This window comes from Dreissena polymorpha, chromosome 10 (genome assembly GCF_020536995.1).
Source record: "Dreissena polymorpha isolate Duluth1 chromosome 10, UMN_Dpol_1.0, whole genome shotgun sequence".
Lineage (NCBI taxonomy): Eukaryota > Metazoa > Mollusca > Bivalvia > Myida > Dreissenidae > Dreissena > Dreissena polymorpha.
In genome coordinates this window covers 82626164-82644004 of record NC_068364.1, presented here as the reverse complement: position 1 = coordinate 82644004, position 17841 = coordinate 82626164, and the positions used below count along the sequence as shown (strand labels likewise).

Below are 17841 nucleotides of genomic sequence, written 5' to 3'. Positions count from 1 at the left end.
ATGAATAAAGAACTGTTCCTTATTCCTTATTCATGCTTAACATATTTGATTTAGGGTTTTAAAGAAAAATAATGCATACAATTCATTAGTAAATCAAAACAAAATAACTCGAATACATTTACTTTATGTATTACGTTACATATTCATGTTTCTTCCTCGCGCTTGCATACAATTTCTTGTTTAAACCGAACCGATATTTTCTAATACTAATACTTTCGAATACTAACTTCACATCCACACAACCTAAAGTATATAACATTACTTTATATGCATGTGATATAAAAGTGCAATCTTTTACATGTCGACATGTTTGTTTTTATTTATAATCCAGTTCCTTTTTCGCGGCTAAATAAGATAAAAAGGAACCGGTCCCTTACTCCTTATTCAAGCCGAATAAGGAACTGGCAGTTTCTTACTTAAACATCAATGAAGCTGATCCAAAGTAAACCAAATATAACTGAACACCATTATATATAGGTTGTATTTTTAAAATACTAATTGCAATACATTTCTACTTAGTTTTAAGCAATGATAATCCGGTTCCTTATTCAGTTTGAATAAGGAATAAGGAACGGGTTCCTTATTCCTCATTCAAATCGCATGCGCACCAGTGGCTCCTCAACCGCACGGGCAGCATAACAGTGGACAAACTGAAAGGCCACGACCATAGGCCATGGATACATGTTTCACTGTGTAGTTAATGTTAATCGTGACTTTTTGTAATACGTTGAAATACGTTGTAATACTCCTCGTAAAACCAAGCTGTTGCGTACTGAATGCAACTTAAGTATTTCACATGTACTTAATTAATATTATAGTCGTAAGTCGTTAACAGAAGTAATATTCAAGTAATTACTATAGTAATCAGGAAATATGTATTTGTTCATTGTAACATGCTAAAGGAATGTCAACTTACATGAGTGTTTTTTGTTTGTATTCTAATAATGCATTTTAGCTAACTTGTCTTTACGTATTATTTTTGTATCATTAAATTCATTTGAATTGGATTTATTATAATTACTAAATAGAATATGAATATATTACGTTTTTATATATTTTGTTACATTTTTGAAAATTGGAAACATTGAAGATTATATGTATTTAATATTTTAAAGTAGCATTTCTCATATTAAGTCAATTAACAAGTTCCGGTTTTATTTCAGGCCCTAAGCACTTTGATAAAATTCAGTAAATACATTGAAACAATCTACAAATAAACCTGTTTTTTCACACGGATTTTAAAAAGTAAACATTACAAAAACAACACAGTTTTATCTTCATGTTTTTGCTGATGTGTATGAACACTGATACAACATGTGCTTGTAAGTTTAACTGTGTGTTCCGATACTTCGCTTATTGCAATTTCGGCACACTTACTCGCTCAATAATATATACCGGTATGCGTGTATTTATCCGTTTATTGGCCTTGTGAACCATTTCGCAAGACACTCGCTGATTATTCAACTATATTTGTAATGACTACTCTTACCATTTCCAGTTCACGTATACCATGAAGATTGATGTCGTATCAAATATATTATGTCTTTTCTTTTAAAAGATATTGTGTCTTAATTGAGTAAGATTTGAATTGCAGTCTTTATTGTAATATTGTGGTATTGTGGTATTTATAATTGTTTGATTGCGGTTAGACGGATATTAAACGCATTCAACGCTAACAAAGTAAATAGAGTGCTATATATTCAATTACTATTGTCTTAAGCCTGAACTTTACATACAGTTAAGAATGCTTTTAAGTTAATTTGATTTATACTACACGCATACTTGATAACATATCGCTTTTATAATATACATTTCTTATCAATTATTACTAATACATAAAGTTAAAGCTATTTAGTCACTGAATCTTATTTAAAATATGGAGCTCATCTATGAGTTAAAAACTGTATGCTTAACAAGTGCTTGACTTTAAATAGTTTGTGTGATGACAACATTTGTCAAAAGTCAGTACATCATGTTCTCGTATTGCTATAAGAGTGTGGAAAACCTTGATCAAATATTATACTGTAGCAGGGCTCGGTATAAGGAGACTTTATACTGCCTTGCTATATGAGCTAGCTTTTATAGCGACGCGGTAGTGTCTGCCTGATTTGGAACCGGGAGGTCCCGGGTTCGATCCCCATGGTGGTCGGGGATTTTTCTGGCTGGGTTACAATACAATAAGCGATATTTAAATTTCATTATAGATAACTTCCCATCTCATTAAAGCTTAATGGCCGTCTGTTGTTTCTATTACAACCGATATGGACAATATGTATATATCGACCATTCTTTAAATATATCATTCACTACCATGAAAACCAAATTAGTGTTATTTTTATACAAAACCACCTTAAGTATATCTACTCACACGGTCTGTTTATACACACAGCAAATGCCTCGTAGTTCCCCTCACAAGTCTTGCCGTACAAGTTGGGGCTCGGGTTGGTACAGGTCCTGCTCTTAAGCTTTTGACCCACTCCACACGTGACTGAACAGCTCCCCCACGAACCCCAACTCGACCAGCCACCATCTTTAATACACATGTAAAACATTACGTCCTTTTTGTAACGATTGTAAAATAATATCTTTTACAAACCAATATAATTCGATTCCAGTTACATGCACTGCCGTAAATACATTTCTTTAAAATATGACATAAAATCAAATTGTAAGAACAAGCGTTTTAATAATAGATCTTCTTTTTACACAACCAATAAACCCCGAGACCTAATACGTGTTTACTGTTATTATGGGCAATTTAGAGAAGTACTTCTTAAATCATATGTTAATGTTATTTAAGATGAGCCATTTTTATTCAAAAGCTATTTTATGATCATTTATACTTACTTCTGGCGCCACAAGGATCATTCAGACATATAGTATATTCGAAATTATCACCCACACAATCGTCGCCTAAAGCGTTTGGTTTAGGATTGGTGCATGTCCTTGCTCTCTTCTGGAGCCCTCCATCGCAAGTGACAGAACAAGTGGACCATACGGACCATGCTGACCAATTGCCATGCACTGATAAAGAAACGCCAACAACTAATTATAAAATCAAGTTGGCTGGTATTGTTTATTTTGTGTGATTGCTGCCCTTGACAATTAATTTGATATTTCACCCTTCTTTTTACAGATATGCATTGCACAAATGTCGTCCACTACATTTATTATACCTGGTGCAACGCAGGGTTGATTTTGGCAAACAGTGTATTCGCTATTATCGCCCACACAATCGTCGCCCAGAGCGTTTGGTTTAGGATTGGTGCACGTCCTCAATCTCTTCTGGAGCCCTCCATCGCAAGTGACAGAACAAGTGGACCATACGGACCATGCTGACCAGTTGCCATGCACTGTTGAAGAAAAGCCAACAATTAATCATTTAATCTAGCTTGAAGGTCAATTTTTTGTGATTGCTGCTCTTGTGAATTAATTTGATATTTCTCCCCTTCTTTTAACAGATATGCATTGCACAACTGTCGTCCACTACACTTATTATACCTGGTGAAACGCATGGTTGATTTTGGCAAACAGTGTATTCGCTATTATCACCAAAACAATATTCGCCTAGAGCGTTTGGTTTCGGATTGGTACACGACCTTGATCTCTTCTGGAGCCCTCCATCGCAAGTGACAGAACAAGTGGACCATACGGACCATGCTGACCAGTTGCCATGCACTGTTGAAGAAACACAAGCAATACATAATGAACTCAAGCTGGCAGATCATCTCTATCGTGTTACATTATTGCCCACTTAAAATAATTGCAATCAATTGCGACCATATATTGGGTCCTCCATCACACTTACTAGATGAACTGGACCATACGGTCAAGGCTTACCAGTTGCCAATGAAAAATATAGTAATTCTTCTTTTTAATTTGTGTTCGGTGCTGTAATTGTATATCAATAGCCAGTTTCTACCTTCAACACATAGTATAATTTAAACGCCTAAAATTATAATATTTTTACCCGGGGCAACGCAGTGATCATTTTGGCAAACATTATATTCACTAGCATCGCCATAACAATTGTCGCCAAATCGGTCTGGTCTTGGATTGGTGCAGGTTCTTGTCTTTTTCACCAGTCCAACATCACAGGTAACTGAGCAACTAGACCAACTGGACCAGGTCGTCCAGTTTCCATGTACTGAGTGATCAAAATATACGTTACTTATTTCTAATATTGCAGATATTCTACGAATATTGATGAATCCGGTTCGGAAACGGGGGACTTGAATACATTTGGCAAATTATACATTTTAATATATCGAAAATTACAAAGCGTAATAAGTGCTTCTTGGAAGTTTAACAAAAAGTAAATCGTATTGGATTGGATTATTGGATGATTGAAGGTATTGAAAATGAAATCCATTTTATTTGTTATTTGTAGAAGCGTCTGTTTAACATAATATAATATTTACAATGTTTTACAAGACCCATCGAGTACTTTCTATAAAATCGCTTTTATTATATATAAAGCATTTTTAATAAACGAAAAACAACGTTATTTAACCTGGACAAAGCTGTTTTGTGCACAGTGTAGTGTCAACATCTGGTCCAGAACAGTTAAGGCCACCGTTGCTAGGGGGCGGATTAGTGCAGGTGCGTGTTCGCTCCTGCGTGCCATTCGAACACGTGACACTGCACGGAGTCCAAGTGCCCCATTCCGCCCAGTCTCCATCAACTGTGTGCAAATATTTTCAGTCTTAAAATAATTTTAGTAAACCTAATATATTGTCCATATCGGTTGTAATAGAAACGACGGACGGCTATTAAGCTTTAATGAGATGTGAAGATATCTATAATGACATTTAAATATCGCTTATTGTATAATATTTGACCAAGGTTTGCCACACTCTTATCACGAAACGGAACCATAATGTACTGCCTTGTTAATTCAGAAAAAAAATATTTTTCATATCTCTATTATGATCTTACCGAGCTGGCAGAGGCCACAGAACTTTGGACACGTGATTTTTGCATGATGAACATCTGCGCAGACATTAAAAAGGGTATGTAATCGAGCGCAGTCGAGTGTTTCGTCATCAGTGCACTCGGAAGCTGCAAAGAGGCACACGTGTTCACACATCAAAGTTGACTTCAGAAAATTATTAAAGCCAAAATAGGCATGAAATAAATACTTGTTCGCATTAATTATATATCGTGTTTATTTGTAGAATCCTGATCAGATATATATACATTATCTTATAGTATGGGATGAACGACTAATTATAAACTTTTTTTATGGCATTAAATAAGCAACGAGTTCTTACGTTATTAAATTAATCAATAACACTTAAATGATATGGCATTGGCTTTGAAAAAAGTGAGCTGAAAACCGAGCTTTGAAACTAAAATAAAATTGAAGCGAACACATTACACATTACAAAGTTAATCGACTTAATAGTAATCACTTTTTTCATCCACGCCTATTTAACTGAATCTAATTCGAAATGTTTTGCTACAGGAAACCGAAGAGGAATGAAATGTTGACCGTTGGTAAATGTTGATGCTCTAATCGGGAAACCGTTTCAATTGAATATGGGTAATATCAATCGTTTTGTAATAATTCTCAGGTCTAACGTTTTTTATGAAAGCATAGGTTCTGATTGCATCGGTCAGCACTGCAGCATTCATGGCATGTGTACTGCTGTCTCGTCTGGACGGAGCGACCGATGATACTGTGTGGGCTGACACCAAGGAAACTGCATAACTGCAATGTATTTTAGTTACTGATAAATACGTACAATAACATTATTACTGTCACAAACAAGGCACACACACTGTATTATATGCAACAATTGTAATTGTTAAATTTACAGCACATATATAACGTAGAAGGATGTTTCGTTACCTGATTGTTTTGACATCCCATGGTGTAGCGCAATTCGGAGTTAGAATGGAATGTTTGTAAAGAGCAGGACTGTTCATAAAAACAGAAAACTGTGTATATTAATGAAATTAAACGATGCTAGAACGGGTTTATACATATCATATTTCTGCATAGATGTTTCCTATAATCACCCGAATGGAAGCATACACTAGTGGCATTTCGTCTGTCCGTCAGTCAGTCAGTATGTCCCGCTAATTGTGCGGAGCATGATTCAGGAAGCATTGAACCGATTTAAATGAAAAATGATATGATATATAGCTTTAATGGGAATTGAAGAGTACACGACGAATAACACTTTTTTTTAGGATTTACGGATTTCATGTGTTTTAGACACCTTTTTCGCTTAGTATGGGCGGTATTTAAATAATGTTAGAGGAAGTGCGGACTACAAGAAACATAATCATTTCTTTGACATTTATGTATTAAGTTCCCAATGTTATATTGTCTTGTTGAACGCACAATTATAAAATTGACTTCAATAAAAAAATAGAGGACAATACAAGTGGTTGCAAACAACAAGAATACAAACTTCTTTTTCGGTAATACAGACTAGATGGGTTTTTCTTGTTATTTGTTTGTCTTTTTTGGAGCATTGCTCTCTTAGCATTGATAACAATCTTATGTAAGTTCATATACTCGTGATTATACGAAATGTTCTGTTTTTTATGAAATAAATAACACTTGTCTGTTTGCACAAGCTTAAAGGTTGATTTCACATTTTTTGTCAAAATAATACTTCGGGGTAATTTTGTTTAAACATATTTATTTCAAACAAGCATTTTTTATTCATACACCATTTATATTAAATATTAATTTTAAACTATGTTTAAAAATATTTAAATATAATAATAATTTTGCGCACGCGGTGCTTTCAAAAGTGATCATTTCTGTGTATTAAGTTCAAATGGATTCAAAACACGTGTTGGCACTACACCAAATTTATTCGAATAAAGTTTATACAAACTTGACCACTGGAAACATTGTGAAGTATTTCTGCACTCATTAGGGTCAGCAATGTTTTGGCAACTGAAACACTCTATGCATGCTGGAATACATTAAAAAATATAAAAGATTAACACATATTAAACATTTTAAGGTATCAGATGCATACAATATTGAAAGAGTACTCAAATGGAGTCAAATGTGAACTAAATGGTATACCTGACACTCTAATCATGCACAGATCCCCAGTGGAATCCAAACTCCCTGCAACATAGAAACATAGTATAAACCCGTCATAGTGGATTGAATACCAGTTTGCATGTTCAATGCATTATAAAACTATATATATTGATAATAATCATAATATCAATAAATACAATAGAACATATCTACCAATATATACATATATAACTATAACTATAATATATAATATATCTATAACTTATATATATATATATATATATATATATATATATATACCTATACCTATATACTATGATATAGAGATATATATATATATATATATTATTATAATATATATTATATAGTTATATATATTATATATATATATTTATTATATTACATATATATATTTATATTTACACACACATATATATATAATATATATATATATATATATATTCACACAATATGACCAGTTACGGGGTCTCTGATTTAGACATAGGTCATGGGTTCCCACTTTAAACACGTGTATCTCCATACCCTTTTTTATCCGATATTAACACGAATTAAGGTATATAAGGGTACCTTATATATTGTTATTTATGAACACGCCATTTATTTAACGTCTTATACAAGGAATATATATAGCGAACTTATTTGCGAGGTATATACAATTTCAATTTCAGACGTGATTGTGGTTTTCGATTTAAGACCTTATTGTGAGATTTGATTGCATTAACCTCCCCTACACCCCCCTCATAGTAATTAAAGGAGCCTAGATTGCGGGGTTGTATATAGACCCCGTTTTTTTTATTGACCTCGTAAGTACAGTCTGAAAACTACAGAGACCGCGTAACTGGCACTATGTATTGGTATATATATATATATATATATATATATATATATATATATATATATATATATTATTTATTATCATATTATACCATTTATGTGTTTGTTTATTTATTTATTTATTAATGTAACGCATATATATATATATATATATATATATATATATATATATATGTAAAAAATATCATATTTATGTATTATGTATTATTTTATTACCATAAAAACTAATCTTAAGTGTTCCGTATGTTATTTCATTACATGAAACCTACCTATATTCATTTCTCTGCCCTTACTGTCCCTTGTCCTTTCAGAGATACAACAGGTCTTATCAGGGAACGTAGTCACTTTAGTATCAGTAGTGTTTGGAGTTTTAAAGGGGCCTTTTCACGCTGTGGTAAATTAACAAAATAAAATAAAAAATGTTTCAGGTTGGCAAATTATCGTTGTGGTTATGATATTTGTGAGAAAACAGTAACATTTACCATGCTATAAAATACCAATTATATGCATCTTTTGACGATTTAAAAACCTGAAAAATATAAAGCGTTGCAACGCGAAACGATTGAATAATTTAAACAGTTCTGTTGTTGTCGTTATATTTTGTGATACTACAAAGATTGCTTATATGAAGTATTAAAAACATCACTCATTGTATAAGCATGGATGTCCGAGTGGTCTTAGTGATAGACTTTTACTCCAGAGGTCAATGTTTCGAGCCCAGTTGAGGGTTACCTATTTTCTTTCTTTAATTGTATTCTTGTTTCTTTACTGGAGCTTTTCAAATCCAATGTTTACTTTATCAATATAACGGAATAAATGACAAACTGTAATACGTGCCAAAATCTGTAAAATGGCCCCTTTAACATGTAACTGTGACAGAGATTACAATTGATGTATGTATAAAATGTCCTACATACATAAAATAGTTTAAAGGGGACTTTTCACGTTTTGGTAAATTGAGATTAAAAAATAAATTCGCTTTAGTTATGATATTTGTGGAAAAACAGTAATACTGAACATTTACCATGCTCTTATATAGCCATTTAATTAATCTTTTGACGATTTAAAAACCTGAAATTATAAAGCGTTGCAACGCGAAACGATTGAATAATTTGGAGAGTTATGTTGTTATCGTTATATTTTGTGAAACTACGAGGGTAGCTTATATATAATAGTATAAAATACAGTTTTATTGTATGCAGAAGGATGGTCGAGGGGTCTATGTGGGAGAACTTTTAAGGAAGGACTCTATTGGTCAGTGGTTCGAGCCCTGTTGAGGGTTACTTTTTTTTCAATATTATTCTTGATTATTTACTGGAGCTTTTAAGAGGAAATGTTTACATTTATCATTAGAAAGCATTTAATGACAAACTTCAAAACATGCCATTATCTGTAAATAAGCCCCTTTAATTAAACTGTGCTATGCCAAAAACAAATTAGTATTTTCCTCTTCAAGTTTATTGTTTGTACGGTACATGTATTTTCATGTTGATTTATATAATATTTTAATAACCTCAGGTTTTCAAAGTAACAGTACAAATTTAAACACATTATTTTGATACTATACACACCGCCAAAGAGTAAATAACCATCTTATAATTCAAATGAGTTGTGCTTCGTGAAAAGGGGGTTTAATGCACGTGCGTAAAGTGCCGTCCCAGATAAGATTATGCAGTTCGCACAGGCTATTCAGGGACGACATTTTTCGCTTGTATGATATTTTCTGGTTCAAAAATGTCTCTTCTTAGCAAAAATACAGTTTAGGCGGAAAGTGTCGTCCCTTATTAGCTTGTGCGAACTGCATTAAACAACCCTTTTCACATAGCACAGCTAATATTATATTAATGCCATGAGATTTGATAGCCTGGTATACACATATGCTCAAGATGGAATGTTCGAAGACGTTTTTACTACATTTAGCGAGGAGTACACATTGTCTGAAGTAAACATCTTTCTATAGTTATAATCTTGTGCATTTGGTTACATTTCAAGTTTAAATGTGCATTATAAAGAAGTGAAACTCCAGTTGCTCCAACAGTATTGCATTCCTATTATACACACGTTCCAGGTCCTTTATTTATGGCAAGTGACCTATTGCCAAATCAGTACGGCACAGTACGAAACAACATACACACATAGTAGAATGAAGCTGAGGCACCGCATTGGAACGGTCGATGCTAAGCACTGGTGGTTTAACCCGGTTTTAGAGCGCTCAACCTCACACTTGGCCCAGAAATATCCATGATACATATAAGTGTCAATAAACTTTAATATCATAGCATGGAAACTCAAATTAAACAGTAAAAAAAGGGAATGTAAAACGCGTTCATTTTAATTACCATTTAATTACTCAGTGGTAGGAAGGAGATGTCACGATGTTTATTATTCTTGTACCAGAGATATTCGTTATCTTCTTATAACACAAATAAGCGCGGTTCATTTGGGCTATATTGACTGTTGTTCATATGAAATCGTACGTTTTATATCATGTTTTATTTTCTTCATAATCATGCTTTCATAATTCAAATTTCTGGCATTTTAGCTCATCTATTTTTAGAAAAAAATTATCAGCTATTGTCATCACCTTGGCGTCAGCTTCGGCGTCCGGTTAAGTTTTGCGTTTAGGTCAACTTTTCTCATAAAGTATCAATGCTATTGCATTCAAACTTGGTTCACTTACTTACTATCATGAGGGGACTGGGCAGGCGAAGTAAGATAACTCTGGCTTGCATTTTGACAGAATTATGTGCCCTTTGTATACTTAGAAAATTAAAAATTTTGGTTAAGTTTTGTGTTTAGGTCAATTTTATTCCTTAAGTATCAAAGCTATTGCTTTCATACTTGCAACACTTACTAACTATCATAAGGGGACTGTGCAGGCAAAGGTATGTAACTCTGACTGGCATTTTGACAGAATTATGTGCCCTTTTTATAATTGAAAATTTGGTTAAGTTTTTTGTTTAGGTCCACTTTTTTCCTAAAGTATCAAAGCTATTGCTTTCATACTTGCAACACTTACTATCGTAAGGGGACTGTGCAGGCAAAGTTATGTAACTTTGACTGGCATTTTGACGGAATTATGGGCCCTTTATACTTAGAAAATTTTGTTAAATTTTGTGTTTTGGTCCACTTTACCCCTAAAGTATCATAGATATTGCTTTCATACTTGGAACACTCGCAAACTATCATAAGGGGACAGTAAAGGACAAGTTGCATAACTCTGGTTATCATTTTTACGGAATTGTGGCCCTTTTTTGACTTAGTAACTTTGGATATATGGTTACATTTTGTGTTTAGATCCACTTTACTTCTAAAGTATCAAGGCTATTGCTTTTAAACTTCACATACTTTCATGCTATAATGAGGGTACTGTACCTGGCAAGTTGAATTTTACCTTGACCTTTGAATGACCTTGACTCTCAAGGTCATATTATTAAATTTTGCTAAAATTGCCATAACTTCTTTATTTATGATAAGATTCTATTGATACTTTGACAAAGCCACTCTTACCTGACATACCACAATAGACTCCAGCCAAACCATCCCCCGCCCCCCTCCAACTCCCCCCCCCCCCCGAATCCCCCCGAATCCCCCCTCAATCCCCCCGCATTATTATTTTTTTAATTAAAGATCATGTAATACATGACCACCACACCCTCACACTATACCCCCCCCCACCCCCAAAAAATAATTTGTTATGCCCCAGGTAGGGTGGCATATAGCAGTTGAACTGTCCGTCAGTATGTCAGTCAGTCTGGCGTCTGTCCGAAAAAAAAATTAACATTGGCCATAACTTTTTCACTTTTGAAGATAGCAACTTGATATTTGGCATGCATGTGTATCTCATGGAGCTGCACACTTTGAATGGTGAAAGGTCAAGGTCATCCTTCAAGGTAAATGTCAAATTTATGGTGTCTTTCCGTCAGAAAACTTTAACATTGGCCATAACTTTTTCAATATTGAAGATAGCAACTTGATATTTGGCATGCATGTGCATCTCATGGAGCTGAACATTTTGAGTGGTGAAAGGTGAAGGTCAAGGTTATCCTTCAAGGTCAAATGTCAAATATATGGCGTCTGTCCGTCCGAAAACTTTAACATGTGCCATAACTTTTTCAATATTGAAGATAGCAACTTGATATTTGACATGCATGTGTATCTCATGAAGCTGCACATTTTGAGTGGTGGAAGTTTAAGGTCAAGGTCATCCTTGAAGGTAAATTCATTTTTTTTAAATCAAAGAGGCGTTCTCATGAAGCTGCACATTTTGAGTGGTGGAAGTTCAAGGTCAAGGTCATCTTTCAAGGTCAAGGTCATCTTTCAAGGTCAAAGGTAAAAATAAATTAAAAAATTTCAAAGCGGCGTTCTCATTAAGCTGCACATTTTGAGTGGTGGAAGTTCAAGGTCAATGTCATTCTTCAAGGTCAAGGTCATCCTTCAAGGTCAAAGGTAAAAAAAATAATCAAAGCAGCGTTATCATGAAGCTGCACATTTTGAGTGGTGAAAGTTCAAGGTCAAATTCATCCTTCAAGGTCAAGGTCATTCTTCAAGATCAAAGGTAAAAAATATATAAAAAATTCAAAGCAGTGTTATCATGAAGCTGCACATTTTGAGTGGTGGAAGTTCAAGGTCAAGGTCATCCTTCAAGGCAAAAAAAATCAAAGCGGCATTCTCATGAAGCTGCACATTTCGAGTAGAAGTTCAAGGTCAATGTCATTTTTCAAGGTCAAGGTCATCCTTCAAGGTCAAAGGTCATTTTTTTATTTTATAGCGGCGTTCTCATGAAGCTGCACATTTTGAGTGGAAGTTAAAGGTCAAGGTCATTCTTCAAGGTCAAGGTCATCCTTCAAGGTCAAAGGTAAAAAAAAATCAAAGCGGCTTTATCATGAAGTTGCACATTTTGAGTGGTAGAAATTCAAGGTCAAGGTCATCCTTCAAGGTCAAGGTCATCCTTCAAGGTCAAAGATAAAAAAAAAATCAGAGTGGTGCAATAGGGGGCATTGTGTTTCTGACAAACACATCTCTTTTTTTTTTTCAAACATGGTTAAAAAACACAACATATTTATTTTTATTATTCTCTTTTTGAAAAACCGTCCAACCATCCCACCCAAGAATCCCCCCTCCCACCCCCCAAAATAATATATGTGTTTGCCTCTTTTTTGCATTTTTGGAAGATAATGTAATAAATAACCACACCCCACACTATACACCCCTCTCCACTCCACCCCTCCCTCTTTTGTGATAGAAATTGAGATAGACCTCTACACCTTTAAAAAGAAAAATAGATGAGCGGTCTGCAACCGCAAGGCGGTGCTCTTGTTATAGGTTCGTATATCTTATTGAAACAGAACAGAACAGATCTTTATTTGGTTCACAGGTCATATAATACATGATACATATATTGTGACAAAAGGTGAGCATATAGTTCACAAAAAAAACATTTCACAAAACAATTGTTCCAACAAAAAGCAGGAATGAGGTCATTATTTGGGGAAGGTGATCAGCAGATTTACTTATTTATTTCTTTAAAAGTATCAATCAGTATAAATCGTTTTAATTATGAAATATGCATGTATATAAAAGAGGAGACATCAGATTATCGTAGCAGCATTTTAGTCGATGATTACGCAGTACGCTATCCAATATTTATTAAAGCAACTTATTGAAGTTTATACCATAATTATTATTTTATCAGAGATAGCATGTATTGCAAAAAAGTCACATACAAAACCGTCGAAAATCAAAACAAAAAAATACATTAAGCAAAGTTCGACGTGCAAAAATAGGAGCTTGAGTTTAAGTTAAATTAGGGTTACAATTTAGTAGTTAAAAAGACAAATTGAATTCGACATATTTACTTTGTTTATTTTAAAGTCCATTGCACAACATCAGACTAAAAATGGGTGCAAATTTGTGCAAAAAGTATTATAAAAGGGGATAAATAAAGGTATTTCTTATTAGCACATTCTTTTTGTAATGTTACAACTTCCACAATAGTATGCCTTTTGTAACATCATAAAGATCTTGGAGCATGCATTATATATGCAGGATGTTAATTTATTGAATTTAATGAAAATGCTATAAAATAATAAACAGCAAAGATTAACGTGAAAAGAGTTGAGGTTTAATCGGCATTTGAAGAACGTTGAAAAAGCTCAACGTAACTGTTTTTCTCTTTAAAATCTGTAACACATAATCAGAACTTTTAAAACATTACGTAAATAACAGATTAAAATTGTTTAGCGTAAAACAATACAAAAGCATTGTCAAAAAGGCAGAAACACAAAGTACTGAATCATATATATGCCTCGTTAAATTTAGACCTTTATTTATTGACATTCCCTCGTGTATTAAAAGCTTAAGATAGACGACTTGTGATTGGTGTAGTCTACTTTCTAAACCCCATTAGCGTAAACTCCCATCGAAATAAAAGTTAGGGGATGGTAGCCTAGGGCTTTATGAGTAAAGGTTGCATAAAAAGTATATACTTAATATCTTTGCACTAGCCAGAGCTTTTTATTATAATATATATGCTTCAGTTGTATATATTTGCACTGGTATTTTGTTTATTCGATAATATTTAAAATAACGAACCCTTTTGTGCCCCACGTGGTGGAGTGTTGGGAGAATAATAACTTTGGTTGGTCAGTTTCGTGTGAATTAATTTCATTGATAGATCTGTATTGAATGAGTCAGGTGTTCTTACCAGAAAAGTGCATTTCTATCACGGGGTAGATTGCAGCGATTATTGGATATATATCGGTCAACAGTAAGTATGCGTTTACAATATTATTATTTTGTATTGTTTGTTTTAAATTTAAAATTAGTTTTTGTGAATGTTTATGAGCAAAATATATAGATTTAGATTAATTAAACCATTAAAATTAAATTAAATGGTCAGTGGGTTATTATTCGTACCACAAGTATTTAAATTGGTTTAAGTACGTTTGAAGAAGTCAATAATGTGTTTAATGAATTGTGCCGTAATGCGATTGGGCTATTAATGCACACAAAACGCATACACGCCCGTTTAATGACAAATGTTAAGTAGGGTTCACACAAACTGTTTAACTACCCAACCTAAATTCTCACCAAATTAACGGTGGCAGGTAAAAGTAGCTTAGAGTCGTTACCGGCTTATTGAGCATTACATTCCGATCTTAATGATGAACTTCACATTAACCTATGCACTTTCCATGACTATTATGCGACTTTCTATCCTTGGAAAACTGCAGCATTTTCTTTTATAAATATTCGCAAATGTAAAACAAAACATAACATGTTCATATTATATTTTTCAATTATGCTAATTTTAACCACGAAGATGACTTAAAATGTAAATAAATAATGCGTACAATCAACTCGTAAAAATGATTCAGTTCAACAGCATTGTTAAAATAACAACAGTTTTCGTTGTATCATACATATTCGAACACAAACATTTTATTTGACATTCCTTTCGCATGGTACAGTGCAAAATATAAACATGAATCTGATTATAAAAGTAAGACAATACTATGATTGTGATTGAGGGACATTTAAAGTACCAGGGAGGGGGTGGGGTTGCAACATGGCCTTAGTATTTTGAGACGTATTTCCACGTGTCACCACGTGTTACAAAAAGACATAATTAACATGAACCAAACAGTGAAACACGTCTCCGGGGCATATGGTCGTGACATTGAAGTAAGTGCACTGTTGTGCTGCGCTGGAAAGGAAGTAGACGAGCCGCTGCTGCCAATACGCAGAGTTGTTGCGAGCGTCGTTGTTGTGCACAACGGAAGACCCTTCTCCCATGGCATCCGTGATATAACAGTGACGTTCCAACTTGAACCCGAGTCTGAAAAGTGCAGAGAACTATTCTACATCTTGCAAACAGCTATCTGCTATATGTTGACTCCATTGGTAACTATTATTAATGCGTAATGAAACCAAATTATTCCGTTTTAAGAGAAACATGTGACGATTAAGGATGCTTATTTGCAACCTTGGTACAAAAATAACAACTATTTATGTGTTTCCCTTACACGGACAGGCGTTACACATCCAAAGGCAACGGAACATCGTGTGCATGTTCGTGTCGCACGTGCCACGTAGTGACCTTGAACATTCTGAATCGATGTCATTGGTTCCAACGCAGTTTACTGAAGTGAAATATTATAACGCATGTATTATTTTGTGACCTTGAACATTCTGGATCGATGTCATTGGTTCCAACGCAGTTTACTGAAGTGAACTATTATAACGCATGTATTATTTTGTGACCTTGAACATTCTGGATTGATGTCATTGGTTCCAACGCAGTTTACTGAAGTGAACTATTATAACGCATGTATTATTTTGTGACCTTGAACATTCTGAATCTATGTCATTGGTTCCAACGCATTCTACTGAAGTAAAATATTATAACCCATGTATTGTTTTGTGACCTTGAACATTCTTGATTGAGGTCATTGGTTCCAACGCAGTTTACTGAAGTAAAATATTATAACGCATGTATTATTTTGATTTGTCTACATTGTTCATCCACTATATAAGTAGTTGCTGTGTTGGGTAGTTCATAATATAACTTATGTGAAAACAAACTTACATTTGACAAAAATGTAAGCCGAGAGTAATCATTTGGATAGTGTCCAGAAATTTTCAAAACATCGATTGCATGTTGACATGCACAACAGTTCAACAATATGAACCTATCATTAATTGTTGCACATTTTTGCTAAATTGTAACAAACGTGTTTTTATATTTAGTTTACATACGTATATTTTACAAAGATAATAATCACAGTATAGCTGTTTAGAAATAATGGATACAATGTATTGTATTTATACATATAAACATATATTAGAATTTTGACGAAACGTTTCAACTTGTATCAATTATACAAAAATAAACGAATGACTTTGTAGAAAACGGCAAATTTCAAGCAAATATTATAGAAATTTGCAACCTGTCAGTCAGTCCACAAAAGTCCTTTTAAAACTCTGTAAGCTGCAGTGTGTACGTACACGAGCATTCACTGCCACTGTATGTTCCAGGCAACACGGTTGACACGCAATCACATGTGTATGTAGTCATGTTCAACTTAGACCCGCTGAGGCATATCAATCCACCGTAGTCTGTACAACACACAACGGCGATCAATGTAACATAAATATGATACTTCGCATGTCTATTAAATTCATACAGTGCACCAATGTATTAGAGTAATGTATGCGAAACTTAGATTGTTAGTAGTAACAAGACTAGGGAATACATATTTTACATTTATAAAATAATAATATACAATAATTCAATTCAATAGCATTCAGACTATACATCATGTTCAACATAACAGTTTGGACTATATAGATGCAAAAACGATTGATGATGATATTTATTATCACAAAAGCACTTTTACAAATGTATTACCACAGAGGTGGGTGCTTGCATTGCAGTGGCCCGGACAGTCGTCGCACGATGAGTTTGACACAGACTCTTTGTATGGCTTATCTAATCGCTGGGGGTCAGTGCTAAAATTGACATAAAGTTAACATTTATATCATTCATATTGCAGAGAGAATAATTTGGACAGCAAATTTGTTGATTCTAATTATCGGTAGTATATAAAAACACGGGATACCCTGCATACTGTCGCCGATAAAATGAAATGTGTGCAATAATTATAGGTAATTTACTTACATGGCAGCATACAGACAGATGTAGATGAAGAAAGTACCACAATTTGCAGCGCTACATCCTGGAGACGAATTTCCAACCAGTGACGCGTTATTTCCCTTTCAGCCGTAAGTGACATTCGTCTTTTCCTTCTCACATATTTTCACGACATCTGTCCAGTTAATGAATGTTTTGCTGTACAGATAATTTTTGGCCAATAATGTATCCACCTGTTTTGTGTCAAATAAAATCTGTTTCATAAATATTGACAAAGACAAATAAAGCTCTTTTGCAAAGGAATATTTAATGTACT

The 17841-nt window shown here is 33.9% G+C and overlaps 1 protein-coding gene and 1 long non-coding RNA gene across 6 annotated transcripts in view; both read right to left on the bottom strand.

Annotated features, from left to right (window-relative positions):
• The window catches only part of LOC127849284 (uncharacterized), a 72177-nt gene that overhangs the window by 43231 nt on the left and 11105 nt on the right, over positions 1-17841 (bottom strand). The window contains exons 14-22 of the mRNA XM_052382004.1: positions 5855-5923; positions 5584-5713; positions 4939-5061; positions 4514-4684; positions 3971-4147; positions 3502-3678; positions 3177-3353; positions 2848-3024; positions 2369-2530 (exon numbers count right to left, since the gene is read on the bottom strand). Of these exons, the coding sequence (XP_052237964.1) occupies positions 2369-2530; positions 2848-3024; positions 3177-3353; positions 3502-3678; positions 3971-4147; positions 4514-4684; positions 4939-5061; positions 5584-5713; positions 5855-5923 (1363 nt within the window). The remainder of the gene's footprint in view (positions 1-2368; positions 2531-2847; positions 3025-3176; positions 3354-3501; positions 3679-3970; positions 4148-4513; positions 4685-4938; positions 5062-5583; positions 5714-5854; positions 5924-17841) is intronic.
• On the bottom strand, positions 15898-17677 carry LOC127848564 (uncharacterized). Of its 5 annotated transcripts, none has more exons than XR_008034580.1 (4): positions 17553-17677; positions 17283-17383; positions 16822-16990; positions 15898-16014 (listed from the first exon to the last, which is right to left on the bottom strand). It is a non-coding gene; the product is annotated as an uncharacterized LOC127848564 (long non-coding RNA). The 5 variants fall into 5 exon arrangements; XR_008034581.1 differs by having other exon boundaries at positions 15986-16014; positions 16880-16990; XR_008034582.1 differs by lacking the exon at positions 15898-16014 and adding an exon at positions 16068-16096 and having other exon boundaries at positions 16880-16990.